At 33.8% G+C, this 15,898-nt stretch overlaps 1 protein-coding gene across 19 annotated transcripts in view; it reads right to left on the minus strand.

The window, feature by feature from the left end:
• The window catches only part of ROBO2 (roundabout guidance receptor 2), a 1,761,697-nt gene that overhangs the window by 1,816 nt on the left and 1,743,983 nt on the right, over positions 1–15,898 (minus strand). For 7 of the 19 annotated variants that reach the window (XM_036444354.2, XM_045584070.1, XM_045584071.1 and 4 more), the window contains 2 exons: positions 9,835–10,008; positions 905–1,105 (listed from right to left, as the gene is read on the minus strand). In XM_036444354.2, the coding sequence (XP_036300247.1) occupies positions 905–1,105; positions 9,835–10,008 (375 nt within the window). Of the gene's footprint in view, positions 1–904; positions 1,106–3,266; positions 3,540–9,834; positions 10,009–12,221; positions 12,405–15,898 lie in introns of all 19 variants that reach the window. The other 12 variants (XM_045584066.1, XM_036444350.2, XM_036444349.2 and 9 more) reach the window with 6 other exon arrangements.

Below are 15,898 nucleotides of genomic sequence, written 5' to 3' on the forward strand. Positions count from 1 at the left end.
AAATAAAAAAGAATTCCTAAGGAGGTTTTTTAAAAGTACCAAAAGGCTAATATGTTTCCCATTAGTGTACTCAGTTAAAAGGCAAAAAAAATTACAGAATGAACCAATGGACCATATTTAATTAACTTATAAATATTAAGATTGATTGCCTATGTTAAGATAATTTTTGTATAATAAAAATCAAATTTTAAAGAAAAGGACATGATTATTAAATTGACTCTGTAAATAGCAATGGTCTAAGTTATAAACAAACCTGCTCAAAATTGTAATTGATCCCATAATAGAGCAAGTTTTCTACTATTGTGAAATTTGATATTGTGGCAATGTTATTGATGAGTTTTAGGACATGATATGCCAAAATATAGCACCTTAGTCTATTCTATATCTTAAGTGAAGGAGTTTGAGGACACAGCGGAAGCAGGAAGGTAACTCTGGCCTCCCCTGTTCACCCTTCTTTCCTCACACAGGTTATAAAACTGCCCTGTGACAGTTACCCACACCCTAGTGCCAGGAGGAAGGAGGACATTCTTATTACAAGAGATGGGGTTGAGAAATCTGTGTAAACAAACCTTGTTAAACTAACCCTTATCATCCTAGTTTCTTCTTCACCATTCACTACCTTTAGCTCAAACCCTTCTATTTGTCAATTCTTCACATACGTATTGTTTATTTTTGTCTAAAAGGTAGGAAAATTTCTGCTTCTTATCAGTTTTTTAGGTCTTCATTTTCTTGAGAAGGTTCCCATGTATATGCAAAAAGTAAATAAAATATATTTTTCCCTGTTAATCTTTGTCAGTTTAAATTTCAGACACAGCCAGGGAACCTAAGAGGGTTGAGTAAAACTTTTTCCTCAGATTTTCTTTTCTAGATCATCATAGCCTTTTAAATCTCCTACAGCACTTACATAATTCACTCGTAAACTGTCCTTGACTACTTGAGCCCATATAGCCTATGTCAAGAAGGTCGCTGACATTGCGCTGGTGGCCCCCCTTCAGCACCTCAGCTTTCCGAGGTCCAGTGGATCCTTTCGAAGATGCTGTTCCTGATGAGCTGTGCCCTCCTGGAGACGGAAAGTTGGGCTTGCTGTAGGGCACCAAGGTCTCCTCTAGAAAAAAAACAAAAAACATAAAGTGCTAAGTCAAAAGGAGCATGTTGACAAACAAACGTAACTTTAAATATTTAGCTCAAGATGAATAATTTTACCATTTTGCTTTTTAGTAAAATGAAAAATATGAGATTTAACAAGAAAATTAAAAGAAGTTCCCATGTGCAAGCAGCATTTCCTACAATAGGATCTAAAGCAGGATTAAATTAAAAGAGGTATTGGAATACGTATACAATGTTGCACATCATTTGCAAAATGTAAAGATATTATAAAAGAGACCTCATACAATGAACCATATTATTTAACAAAAACGTTTCTGAGAATAATTTCTGTAGTTTAGTGGAGGCTCCAATTTAATATTTCTATTAAGATTGAAAGACCATGGTTTTGATTTTAAATTATGGAAACATTTTTTCTCAAATTATATAAAGAACTATATATCAGCTATTAAAAATAAACTTCTTAAATTTCTATTGTTTCTTGAGAAAGAAATACATTATTTGAAAGCCTGTATTCTTCCTTAACAGAAAAGAGAAACATACAGTTTAATAAATAATCTGCCTATTCTCTTTATACATAATCTCTCTACAAATAACATACATAACTATTAATACTTTGAAATGCTTTTTCTTCCTTGCTTTCTTTTTTCTCTCCCTTACTTCCCTGTTCCTTCTCTTCTTCTTCCTTCTTCTTTTTTTTTTTTTATAATATGTTTTTGTTGTCATTTAGAGAGAGAAGAGGGAGAGGGAGGGACGATAGAAACATCAATAATGAGAGAGAATCATTGATTGGCTGCATCCTTCATGCCCTCTACTAGGGATTGAGCCCACAACTGGGGCATGTACCCTGTGGGAATCGAACCTGAAACTTCTTGGTTCCTGCGATGGTGTTCAACCATTGAGCCACACTAAGTCGGGCTCTTGCTTCTTTCTTCCTTCCTTCCTTCTCTTTTTTTTCTCTCTCCACTACCTTTCTTTTTTCTTTTTCTAGTATCAATTATTATTACTATGGTTATATGACTAAAAAAATTGCTGACTAAATTTAGTATTTATTTCTTTAGATAATCTTAATGACAAGGATCACATGATTCTTCTCTCATTCTTAATGATAAACCTTCTTAAATGTTTCACTAAACCTAGATGTTAATATTGTCATTTTTTTAGCCATTGCATAAACTATTTCTAAAACCTTAAGCACCAAGTTGTGACAAAATATAATATTAAAAATTCATGGGTAGATGACATATCTAGAATATATTCAGTCCAAATGAATAAATGAATGTACAAGGAAACTCTTTCAAAATTGTGTGTGTGTGTGTGTGTGTGTGTGTGTGTGTGAGAGAGAGAGAGTGTGTGTGAGTGTGTGTGTGTGTGTGTGTGTGTGTGTGTGTGTTTAAATAACCAAGGAATCCTGACATAAGAAGAAATATTTCAGAAAATGCATTTATGGAACAGTCTCATCACCAACCTCCCTCACTCCCACTCCCCACCAAAAAAAAAGTTAAAAAAAAAAATCCAACCATGAACCCCTAAATTTATTTTGTGTTATTTCCAGGAAACTTGATTTATAAACAAGAACATTCCTCCATTAAATTGTTAACAATTAACTAAATTCATTCAGCTGGAAAAAGTATAGACCCAGTTTAACCTTTTCTAACATGAGGATTCTGTGTTGGGCATTGATTTGTAACTTCATTGATTATTTCAATTAGTTCAGCAATTTGACTGAAGTGAGTTCTTTTAAAATGACTAGTTACTTCAGTCAAAATGAGCAAATTGGTTAGAGGCAGAGTTTAAACTGACATTAAAAGTGAAATTTTGTGGTCTTAAAAGTAATCAATATAAACACTAAAAAGCAAAAAACAAAATAACAACAATAACAACAACAACAAAAACACCTCAAATTGTCTCATGAGCATTATAAATGGAGGTTGGAAGTCTCTAGGCTCAAAGGTCCTATGCAGAGGTTAACTTGAGGAGCAATCTCTATTGGGATCAGCCTGCAGGGATGTTTGGGTAGCTCTGCTTCAGAATTCCACATTCAGTTAGTGATTCAAGGCAAATGCATTTCAGAAGCCCTTAAACAACTGCCATTTCTAAAATACCTGGTAGGAAAAAAAATGGTAAAAGTCCACACTTTGTTGGGACTGTGCAGAACACACCTGGTCCAACACCTTGTTTGTGTAGGGCTTTCCGTATGTCTTCTTGGCGTTCTGTGGAGTTAATCCATTCCTGGGTTTGTCGCTGCCACTCTAGGGACGTTCTAGCTGGACAATCCAATGAGCTCTTTGTGTCTTCTAAGTTGGATGCTTGTTGTCTCTCCAGAGAGCTTCCTTTTCTCTCTGTTGAGTTTTCCATGTTACCAACATGCTGGCTCGGGCCTATTTGTTGCCTTATACCCTGACCTGGAGGGGGGTCTGGTGGTGGTGGAAGATCTAAAAATTTTGAATAACGTTTAGAATGGACTAAATTTAATGAAAAAAAAAAAATACAAGATGAAGAAAAAAAAAAAACCACAAAAAAACCTGCCCTGTTAAAAGTATCACCCATGCAAAAAATATTTTTTTTGGGGGGAAAAGGCAAATTGTTTATATCCAAATGCATATTATTGATCTCATTGCTATTTTTTTATTACAGTGTCTTTGAAATAAAATCAACTAGCTTTATTCAGTTTATGTGGAAAATGTTTTCAATTGCACATTGAGGCAAACATTTAAGGTAAAAGGGCAGTTTATGATTTCTCCATATTTAATCCATTGTTCACCCCCACTTCCCAGAGTAGAAATATCATGACACAAAATGACTAGAAATTCTAGCAGCTGTGTTAATAAAAGTCTCTATGAAGAATAAATGCTCTCCTGCCAATCTCCAAAGGAAATTTTGCCCTTGGGGAAATTAAGAACTCTATGTGGTATCATATGCAACATATGACTGCCTTTACTCATGTATGTGGCACATTTAGCAACAAAAGTTTAAGCTAACATTTATGAAATGCAATTAACATTCTGCCTGATGACCAATGCTAGCTATTCATTTCATGAGTTAATGAGTTACAACTAATATGTTACAACTAATATGTTACACTCTTCCAATGTATTAATTTTAATAAGTAATAACTAGTACACAGATAGAATATGCTTCATAGTGCTAGACTAGACACTGTATCATGAAAATTTGAGATATAGTGGCATAGTTAATTTTTCAGAGAAGTTTTTTAAATTACATAACAGATATGAAAAAAATTAATAGTTCAAAGACTTGGCTAATTTTTTATTGTATTTTTATTAGCTCTTTAGATAGTCATTACCATTATATTTGTAATGTCTTCAGTTGTGACATCATAGAACCTTCTTTCATATTTCTTTAAGTACTATACTAATTTTGTTATACTAGTCATACCAGTGCTGAAATTACTTCATTGAAGTAATTGAAATCTAAACATTTTTAATACTCTTTGGATGATTTTCTTCTGGCATCCCACTGATTTTTTTTATCCCTAGAATGTCAATAATCTTATTTTTTGTTCAGAAATACCAAATATTATATACAATATGCATATTAATTTCATTATAGAGGCTAATGTATACAATATAGGTAATTAATTCCATACAATTTTTATAATTGTGCTCTTGTTTCTACTAGTATTGTTTGTAAAATTAAAAGAGAAAGATATGATTATTTTTGGAACATAGTTAGCTTCCTTAGGGAAATCTAAGCTGCTCCTTTTAAATATTTTCTTAAGAAACATACTTTCTTTATGAGGAAAGTGATATTGTCCTCCGTTGAACTGATAGCAGTGGTCTCCTCAGCATCTGTTCAGGAAGTTCCCATGTTGGAGCAAAGCTTTTATTTTTCATGTATGTTCTCTTGTTAGATGATGAATTACTAATTACTGAAGGGGACAGAGTTTCTGTCTGGGAGAATCAAGTTGCATTTGGAGTCTTGCTTCCAAAAAGGAAGAGCTAATCTAATATTGAGATATCTGTTTGTTAAATAATTCACCAAAGAGTTTGGTGTTTCCTTTGTATTCAAAGCTGACTTCCTTCAGTATGTATTATTATAAATTCAAATTTGTTATATAATTTGAGTTATTGAATTTAAGACTGCCAGTAGGAGAGAAATTATTGTAATTTCTTCCAAAACAACATATTTTGTCATTGATTTTTATTCTTTATCAGAGCAGTTTAATTTTTTAAATGGCCAAAATGGAATCTGCTTATGTTAGCTAAAATTCTGATCACTATTTAATTTAACCTGAATTTATACAACTACATAATTAATACCCTTGGAGCTTGCATATCCTAAAAAGAAAGAGCATTGCATATACATTGAAATAAAAAAAAATTGGAAGAAAGATAGAAGTGAGAATGGCTGTGGAAAAAAATAAAAGTATGTAATCAAACATATTTACTTAAATTAAATTTATTATTCATTTCTATTTTGATTCTTTTTAACAGAATCAATTCACTAAAGAGTCTCTTTCTGGTTTACTAAAGATTTGCTATTGTCTGGCACATAGAATACAGCAGTCCAATGATACATTGCCAGTATTTCTCTCTCTCTCTTTCTCTCTCTCTCTCTCTCTCTCTCTCCCTCTCTCTCCCTCTTAGAAAAAATAGAAATAGAAACATGGAAAAATTACATATCTACAGCCTGGATCTCTCCTCCCATGAACTCTTAACTCATATAACCAAATCCACACTGAATAGTTGGACTTAAATGTTTAGAAGGCTTCTCAAATTTCTCATACCCAACCTGAGTTCTAGATCTACCTCTACAATAAATGTTCCCTCTGCATTGTTCCTCATCTCAATTAGCAGCTCTTCCATTCTCTAAGTTTACAGAAATTTTGATGTAATCTTTGACACCCCTGCTTTACAGCCTATGTTAATTTTATTCACAAATTCTGTGGACTCTATTTGCAAACCAAAATTCAACCTTTCTCATTGCTTCCACTGATTCTACCTTGGTGTGAATCAATATCATCTACTCCCTATAGAACTACTGCAACCTCCTATGTGGTTTCGATGTTTCCACATAGAAGCACATTCAGCCAGTTTGTTCGGTTCCCATTGTCTATCATTTGGTATAAGCTTAATAAATATTTGAATGAATAGTTTAACAAAAACAGCCAGAGTGACTATTTTATAAAAACAAAAGTAAGAACATGTCACTTCACTTGCCTTAATATGCACATACATATGCACACACACTTAAATGTACCTCCAGGTTTTCCTATTCAAAGTAAGAGCCAATATCCTTATATAAGCTTAAAGGTCTTATAAACTCTAGCCCTAGTTGACTTGTCTGACTTTGTATTCTATTTTGTTGCTCTCTGTAATTAATCACACTGTTCCTCTAGCTTTTAATCAAATAAGCTTCAGGCTTCCACTTACTGTTTTCATATTTTGAAATTACTCTCATCCCATCCCCTCTCCCAGATATAAGCATTGTTCTTTCCCTTAAAATCTTCCAGTGTTTTCTCAAATGTAAGATCTTTCTTGGTAAGATCTTTTCTGAGCCCTCTACTTAACTGTTGCACCCCCATCTTTGTATATTTTTTCTCAATGACACTATCATTTTACATACTTTTTTAAAACAATTTATTTTCACCTAAGAGTATTTATTTTGAAATTATCTATCTTCTCCCATCAGAATACAAGTTTTAGGAGGGCAGGGCATTTTGTTTGTTTGGTTCCCATTGCCTATTATTTAGCATGAGCTTAATAAATATTTGAATGACTATTTTAATAAACAAAGAAATGTTTTTAATTGTCAAAGCTAGTTTGTGAAAGAGGCCCTTATCTGAATAGGGTATTTGGAATGAGTGGTGAACAGGCTGGAGATATGACCTAGGAAGAAAGATTGATGAACAGAGAACTACCTTCTCTACCTTTTTTGTTCAGCAGTGATCCAGGTATTGGCTTTAAAGGGTATTCTTGAGCTTATGCAAATGAAATGGAAGATTTGAATTGAAAAATGCCAGTTGAGGAGAGACTTTTATCAAGGGAGAAGAACACTCCTTAATGTGTGTGGGTGTTTGCATAGCATTTGGAATGGAGACTGACATTTCCCACCATTCCTGATTGCTCTTACTGAACACAAAGAAATATTGCTTCACCACTCTAGTAGTTAGTTTGATGCCATGTGGCAAAGTCCTTGCCAAAGAAATAAGAAAAGTTATATGTGCCACTTCCTGGCCTGACCATGGAACATCCCAAGTGAATAACCCATGTTCTGTCTTCTCCTCACTCAGAAACCATAAAGGCCCCATCTTAACAATAATGGTGTCCCAACATTGAAGGAGTATTCATCCTTACATTACTACTTAGAAGAGAGCCATGTAACCTTTACAAAGTCATTGTGTCTGGGAGAAACAAACATTTACTGTGCTAAGCCATTGAAGAATATAAGTTGTTTGGCATAGCAGGTAGCAATAATTACTCTGATGAATATTCTCATAAAATACTATTGTAAATAATGCAAGCATTTTAGTGTAAAATATCTATATGCTAAGTGTACTAAACACTAACTTTTCCAAAAAGGACTGTTAGGTTTTATATATAAATAGTATAAAATCATTACTAATAATAGATTGATAGCATATAAATGCCATTATATATACATTTGCTGTAAAATACCAATATCCTTCAGGATAATCTGTCGAGTGCCATACAAAATAAATGTCCTTGTATCATAACTAAAATGGTACAGGACATTTGGGTGAAACACTTGGGAAGGCATGTGAGCCAGTATTTCCTTTTCAATGTCACTACTTCTAAAAGGTATTCACTAAGAACCTTTTATAATCAATAACCCCTTTTTGGAATGCTGACAAATTTGAAAAGTTAGGGAGCTCTTTGCTTCTTAAAAAGCTAAACAATATATTGAGCATGCTTTAACTAGGAGATAGTTTTCGTTAACCAGACATTCTAATAAAGCTTGCAAGAAAAGTGTTCTAGGAAGAAAGAAGAGAGATCTCTATTTTCTTGATTTGTATTGTATCTTCCACATATTCTGGATATGGTCTTCAAACAAATTGAAAAAGACACAGGAAAAAAAAAACACATAGACTTGGATTTTTTTCTATTTCCATAGCATTCATAGCAGAAAAATGACACAAATTCTGAGATTTATAACTAGCATGTCAGGGAGAGTAATCCTTCTTATTCAGAGGGAATAAGATCAACACTAGAGGCTGCTTTGAGCACTCAACTAATCTTCAGAACATCTGAGGTAGAAAGGCAGTCAGTGAGCATTTTTCCTCACCACAGGATATCCATTCATAGAGAATAAAATCTCAATTGAACCCCTACCCTCAGATTCCATAGAAATATTTTCCAATGAAGTCAAAGTAAGCAGATAGATAAGTAAGCCTGAAAGCTCTTAAAACAAGTTATGTTTAGCTTTAAAATCTTAACATTACACAATGACAATAGAAAGCACAAAAATTGCTGTCAGACACCCCTCCCTCCATCAAAACTAATAAAGAACAAGTACTTTTTTCCAACTAAGTCTTATTCAGTCCTGTAATTAATGCTAAGGACTTGGTCATAGCTTCTCAAAACCTAATGCTTACTGGATTTACCTGTGGAGCTTTAAAAATATTCATAGCTGCTTTTCATCCCAGAACAATTTAAAAAAAAAATATTTGGGATATATTTTAAGAGCTTCCCAGATGGTCTGATGTACAGCCTAGCTAGAGTTATCCCTTTTTGTATAGTAAAACTATCTCATGATAAGGTTTATGTGCTTTTAAGGAGTAGTGTTGAGAAGAAAGAAGAAATTTACATTTGGGTTCAACATTATACTAAGTATAATAAATCATACATATTCCTTGGAATTAAACTTAAAATTAAATTTTTATTCCTATTTTAAATATATGAAAATTAAGTTGAATATATGGTAAATAATTACTGCTTTGCAGATCTCATGAATTACTCATCAAAGAACAAGGACATTTTCTATTGTGTTTCTTGAAACTAGCAGTGATTAAGCAAGTATTCAAAGATGGATGATACACAAAAATAAGAGGGTTGAAATAGATCATCAAACTGTGGGTCATTGGACAAATTCAGCTGCTTCCTGTTTTGTCAGTAAAGTTTATTGAAAATCAGTCACATCCATTCAATAACTTTTTTCTTTGGCTGCACCAGGTCATCAATGCCAAGGTGAGTAGTTGTAACAAAAGACTATATGGCCTGCTAAAGCCAAAATATATATATTAATTGGACTTTTCAGAAAAAGTTTGCTGATCCATCAACTGGATAATATGCAGCATGCTTTTAGTCCTAAAATTCACAAAACTAAAAAAAACTCCTAAATTGCAAATCACAGTCTTTTTCAGAAGTAAAATAATCTAAAATGGCTTACTTTAATATAGAAATGTTCCAACAACATGACATGGCAAGTGCACATGCTGTTGATGTTTTTCCCCTAAGCTTATAAGGTAATATTCACTATAAAGCATTAATGGGTAATACTAAAATGGTAGAAAAATAAACTTTGAAAAGTAGTATGGCATCTACTTCTTTGGGCTTGGTAATATAGAAATAATTCCAGGTGGTTAAAAAAGAGGGTGTTTTATTTAAACAAAACCACATTTCCAGGTTTTCTCCCTTGATATATAATGAGGGATGTCTAATCTACCATAGCTACTTTAACTCAACCAATGATGGCACATGGCTTAGCTCTTCAGTGAGGAGACAGAAGAGAAGGAATCAAACCTACCATCTGTCATTCCTTCCCTCCGATGAGGCAATGATGGTTGTTGGTCCATTCGCCCTCCCTTGTGTTTTTTAGTTGGCCTAGGCCTCTGACTTTGACTCAGGGCTGCACTGGTGTTACTGTCAGTAGAAAATGGGCTGGTTGGTCGAGGCCTTTGAGAGGAGGTAAAGGCTTTGCCTAAAAACAAACAAACAAAATACAATGGGAAGGGGATATGGAGAATGTTATTTTAAGACTCTGATTCTATTTGTCTTGTATTTTTTGCTCTTTCTAACTCGCAAACCTGCCTGGAGATGCTATTTGGAGATTCCAGACACTGTTGCAATTCCATAGAAAAATGTATGCCTTGCTGCATTTGTCTGGCCCAATTTTTAATAACCAACATTCTACCCATTAAAAAATTAAAACAAATATAAAACAAATCCACATGATCTTATGTGATTGTTTTTATTTAACCTTGATAATCTTAGCAATATTTTCATAGGTATTTGCAAATTTATCCAGCTTTTACTTCTTAAAATTAAAAAAGCTATTTCTGAAAAAAAAATTATGTGCTGTCTTATCAATATTTGCTTAATCAAATTTCACCCTTGAATCCCACAAACTCTCTTTGAGTATAAAAAATGTCCTATTGTAATTACATCTAAAAATTTACATGAAAGATCTGCTCACACACATATATTAAATTGACCTTACTGCTCATACACATATATGATGAATTGTACTTCTTTGAGCAGAAGTTCAATAACATTAGCATATAGTACAGGATAGAGAGCAGGTTAAAACCACCTTGTATATCTACAGTACAAGGGGTGTTTCTAATTGATAATATTGTATCTTAGCAGACTCCAAATTCTCATTGAGAAATGAAATGTGCTATGCCCTTTTCTTGTGGCTTAGTGTACATATGTAGAGAAATTTACTTTGGGAAAAGGTTAGCTAATCCATTTTCAACATCTTTTAATTTTAATATTATGGTAAGTTAGGGTTGGCTTATGTGCAAATATATATTCTCTTGTGCATGATTCATTTCATACAAAATTCTTGCATAAAATGTAGTTATATTTTCTTATGTCAGTATGAGAATATTGCTTAATGTTTTATTAGCTATTAGCATACATGCAAGAAATGCACTTAGCCCTCTAATTATTAGTTTCCTTGTACTTTCTCACTGCACTGCTCACAGCTCTGCCACAAAAATCACTCAGGCAATATAAAGTTTCTGACTTAATGTCTTACAAAGCAAGAAAATTCAAATAACCATTACATTACAACACATTTTAGTCCAGATGCTATATAAAAAATAAACCTCTGCAATGCTTAGATAATATTTTTATTTTATTCAAAGATACCTACTACACACTCAAAGGGTAAAGTTTTGATATCTTTCAAAGATAATTTTTAAGAATTATTTTTATAACCTTAGAATTTAGTGCAGGGTCAAAATGATTTTTAATTTATTATTTGGGTACTATTAAGATTTTAAAAATGGATATAGAATTTCTTTAGTTTTTTTATAATGTAGCTAAGTTTAATTTATATATTTGGACCTTATTATATATGCATTTAAGAAGTATAGAAAGTCATGTAATAGCATGCATCATGCCAAAATTATTTTGTTTCAGTAAAACAAATGATGACAAATTACTGATCTATTATTAGAGTGAATCCCAAATTTATTTGGGGGATGATCAGCTATATGAAAGATTAATTGGTGTTTTATATTATTACTTATTATTATCATAAGCCAAAAGTAGATTATATTAAAAGCCAACACACATATAATCATAATTTTTTTCAACTTGCAAATGCAATGGATGTATCTTTTATTAGCATCCTTAAAAAACACACAATGTTATTGGATTAACATTTTAACAGCCAAATAAGTAATAATACCCCCAGCCATTTGAATTGTTAGACTGACAGCGTTAGACCAATTCACCCCATGCTGAGAATGCCTTCCCAGAAAATGCATTTGCAGAAAGAAATGGGGCAAAGGAAAGTAATGAAGATAAAAGCTGAATAATTTTAATCACTGGGTACATTATTGATTTTGTGAGAATTTTGCAAAGTGTGAGTTATTGAAAATTTAATGGCAATCTTAGTTGCAGCTTTGCTATAACATAAAAAGGAAGCATATCCCAATTAATCAGCAGAACCATGAAGGGAAAGGGAAATAAAGGTTGGAAAGTGTTGAGTAGGAGCCTATTCTTGGATCTGCAAAACTAGCATCAGAAGAGAGTTCTGGTAATTAAGCATCCAAACTGTGGGCATGCATACTAAGAAATTCCTTCAATCAGGCTCACTGAGGAGAAAGGACAGAAGAATAGCTCAGTGTCCAAAGAACAAGATTCTCTCATGCAAAGAGTGTTGACCCAGAGTCTACCAACCTGTTCTTGTAAGGCTGGTTCCATCCAGCCTAAAGCCAGCTTTATCTGCTGCTGCCACCAGAGCTTGTGCAAAACTGCCGCTGGCAAAGATGGAGCCATCTGAGGAGCTACCTACACTAGATCTATGACTAGAAAAGTTACGATCCTCATCAGATGCAGAGCCCCATCCATTTACCATTGAACCTAAAAATAAATGTTGTCTAGTGAGTTGTAGATACTGGAGAGCTCATCTGCACACTCTATACGAATGAATAAGCTGGCTTCCTCAACTCCTCAGTCTTCCTTGACATAAATCTGGTATCATCTGACTTCTTTAGCCACATGCAAACATCACCCATGTTTTAAATATTCCAACTGCAAAAGAATGAGGCTCATTTGAAACCTGTATCTGTTTGCAACACATGAATAAAACATGTTCCACATGGTTCCATTCTTACCTTGTTAAAATTATTACACATGATCATTTTCCAGGAAAGAATTGCTAAGTATACTTTAAGTCTACAGTTCAGAGAAGAACACTTTTGATGAACTAAATTATTGTGTGTTTAAAGTAAACATATCATGAATTCAGTTGAAGAAATAGTGTGAGTATATTTTTAATTTAATGCAACCTCTAATAATAATTTGCCTGAAATCTAATCTTGTATACTGTAAAAGGGTTAGAATTATTTCAAGACTTTAAAGTAAAAACTTAATTATGCAGAAAAAATACTGAACATTCATAAACAAAAACATTTATAAATAATACCAGAGCAAATAGACTTAGAAAATAAGAAATATGTATCTTTGGAAAGTCCTATTAATTTCAAAACTCACTGTGCTTTTTTGCTTTTTAATTAAGAACTTTAGTTTTCTCTTCAGTTCTAATTTTTATTTTAGAAAGTTAACCATTATGAAGAATACCACTGGAATTCTGCAAAATGCAACATAGCAATAGAGGAAAAACTCATCTTTATGTGTAAAGAGAAGCAAGATATGAAGATACTGAGAAATAATTTTTATTCTTAGTTTTTATCAAGTTTTTTACAATTTTATATATTTTTAGACTAAACACATCAAAACTTGAATTTATTACATATTACAATTAATATTACAATATTTATTTCAGTTGGTATACCATTAATTTATAATACAATAAAGTACCAAATGTTGCTTATTCAAAATTTTTAAAAAAGGAAGAACTAAATATTTTGGAACACTAACTTAAGGGTTCTAAATAAACCAAACACATATTTATATACAAGACATTAAAGTTAAGCATCATAGATTTTTTTTCTGCTTTTATTCAATATTTAAGAGACAAAAGTATAGTTAGGAGTGTTGCTATGATGAAGCATTTGTACTTTTTTAGTAAAAGGGCCAGGATACAATCACACGGGTTCATGCACTTTTGAGACAGAGAAAACAGAAACCGAAGAGGTTAGAAAGATTTGAGAAGTTAAAAGGGTGTTAAGTGTAGCAGAAAAAAGATAGAGTTTTGATTCTATTTGCCAAAAGCACAGAGATACACTTTTTACTTTCAAAACAAATTCCCTTGACACAGGCCACTGAAAGGAAGATGAGATAACACCATCAACTGAGCCTCCTCCGAGAGAACCATTTCAAAGTTAATAATCGCAAGTCAAGGACCAGCAGTCCAAAATGAAAGGAGAAATGCTGCACTAGGCTTTGCAATATAATGTTACAGTAGATAAGAAACATATCAAAATGGTTCAGTCAGTAATCACCAAAGAATTCAAAACCTGGGAACCAAAAATAGTCTTGAAACACATGAAAGCTCAGGCCAGTCCCTCCTATGTTCTGTTTTCCATGTTTCTAAATGTCTACTCAACATCTGTGAACACATCTGTGTCAGTTATCTGAAACTCACTCTCCAAACAAGCATCTCCTTTTGTACAACCTCAATTTCATTACCAACTGATTTTCTCCTAGTCCCTCTCTGTTCCTCATTGTCACAGAATGAGTTTTCTGAAACACTTATCACATTCAAAGCCTTACCTAGTTTACCAATGCCACATCCAAACACCAAACTAGGTATTTTAGATTCTTCAATATTGAGCCCGGCCTACCATTCTAGCCCCATTTTCTGTTAAAGCCTGTGTAGTTCTGTTGCCTCACCCATATAACATTACTCACACATCTCTGAATTGTGACTGACTCTATTAACCACTGTGAAACTTTAAAGTCCCAATCAATATCATCTCTTTGATCACCCTGATTCTGCCTCACCTTCAACCCTGTCTAAAGGAGAATCAATCTTTCTGCCTCCTGTGTTTTTCAAACAGTATTCACACAGTAGCACATCAGATCTCTACAAACTACAGTTTGCTGCATATATGTTCATTCTTCTAGACAATGTCTCATTCACTTTTATATCTCTTATACAGGAACATTGCACAGTAGACATTTCAATAAACATCAAATATTAAATTAAATATCTTAAATATTTTCATTATCACTATAAATACTATTTGTGATTCTATTCCATGTGTAATTTCCTAGCAACTACCTTGTTAGTTATAAAATGTGCTTATAAGAACTCCTAGAAAACACTAAATAAGAAATACAATGTTAGGTTCGAGAAACCAAGATGGCAGCATAGGCAAACACCTGAACTGCTGCCTTACACAACAATTTCAAAACTTCAACTAAGAGACAAAACGGACATCATCCAGAACCATAGAAAGGCTGGCTGAGTGGAAATTCTACAACTAGAAAGAAAGAGAAAAGCACTATGAGATTCAGAGGAGTTGTGGACACTGAGACCAAGGGACCTCCCTTGCTCCTCCCTGAGGCTCTGCTCTAACCAAGCTGAGCACAGAGGCTTTTGCATATGAATGGCCTGGGCCTTTGAATTCTAAACTTACCTAACAAACTGCAGCTGAGTCAGTGAGACCCAGAACATCCAAAAGAAGTTCCAAGGCCCCACAGCAGCTTGAATTGCTTCACAGCTGAGCCTCATCTGGGCACCTCTAAAACCCAAGTAAGAAGAGGAATCTGCAGATTTCTCCATAGCTCCTGCTGGGTGGCCTCAGGCAGAATCTAAATTAGCACCTTCTTGGAGAACCAAGAGCCAGTGTACCCAGGGCTCAGAGTAGGACCACCCAGAGTACAACTCCTCAGACCCATAAGGGATACACTCAAGGGGCAGACTCAGTGAGCACCAAAGTCCCACTGAAACAAGTCTTGTCTCATAGTGTGTCTCCAGCACAGAAGTTTTCCCAATGTAAACACAACTGATCCTCACAGCCAGTTGGCCTGGAAGTCAATTCCTCCTAGTGATACTAATAACAATCAAGGCTTAACTACAAAAAATCTGTGCACACAGCCCACAAAGTGGTGAACCAAGAGTGTCCAACTCATGTAACTGGGGAGGCTGAGCCTCTGGGCCCTATAGGACACCTAGCACACAAAGCCACTCTGTCAACTCGGGGAAGCAGCCAAAATGTGGATACAAAGAAACAGGTCACAAATGAAAGAAATGGAGGAGAGCAAACAATTGGATATAGAGTTCAAAACCACGATTATAAGGTTTTTCAAGAATTTTCTAGAAAAGGCCTATAAATTTAGTGAGACCCTTGAGGATATGAAAAAGGACAACTAGAAATTAAGCATACACTGACTGAAATAAAAAAAAATAAAATAGATCCAACAGCAGACTAGAGGATCGCAAAAAC

The sequence above is a fragment of the Pipistrellus kuhlii genome, unplaced genomic scaffold (assembly GCF_014108245.1).
Source record: "Pipistrellus kuhlii isolate mPipKuh1 unplaced genomic scaffold, mPipKuh1.p scaffold_m20_p_2, whole genome shotgun sequence".
In the NCBI taxonomy this organism is placed as follows: Eukaryota; Metazoa; Chordata; class Mammalia; order Chiroptera; family Vespertilionidae; genus Pipistrellus; species Pipistrellus kuhlii.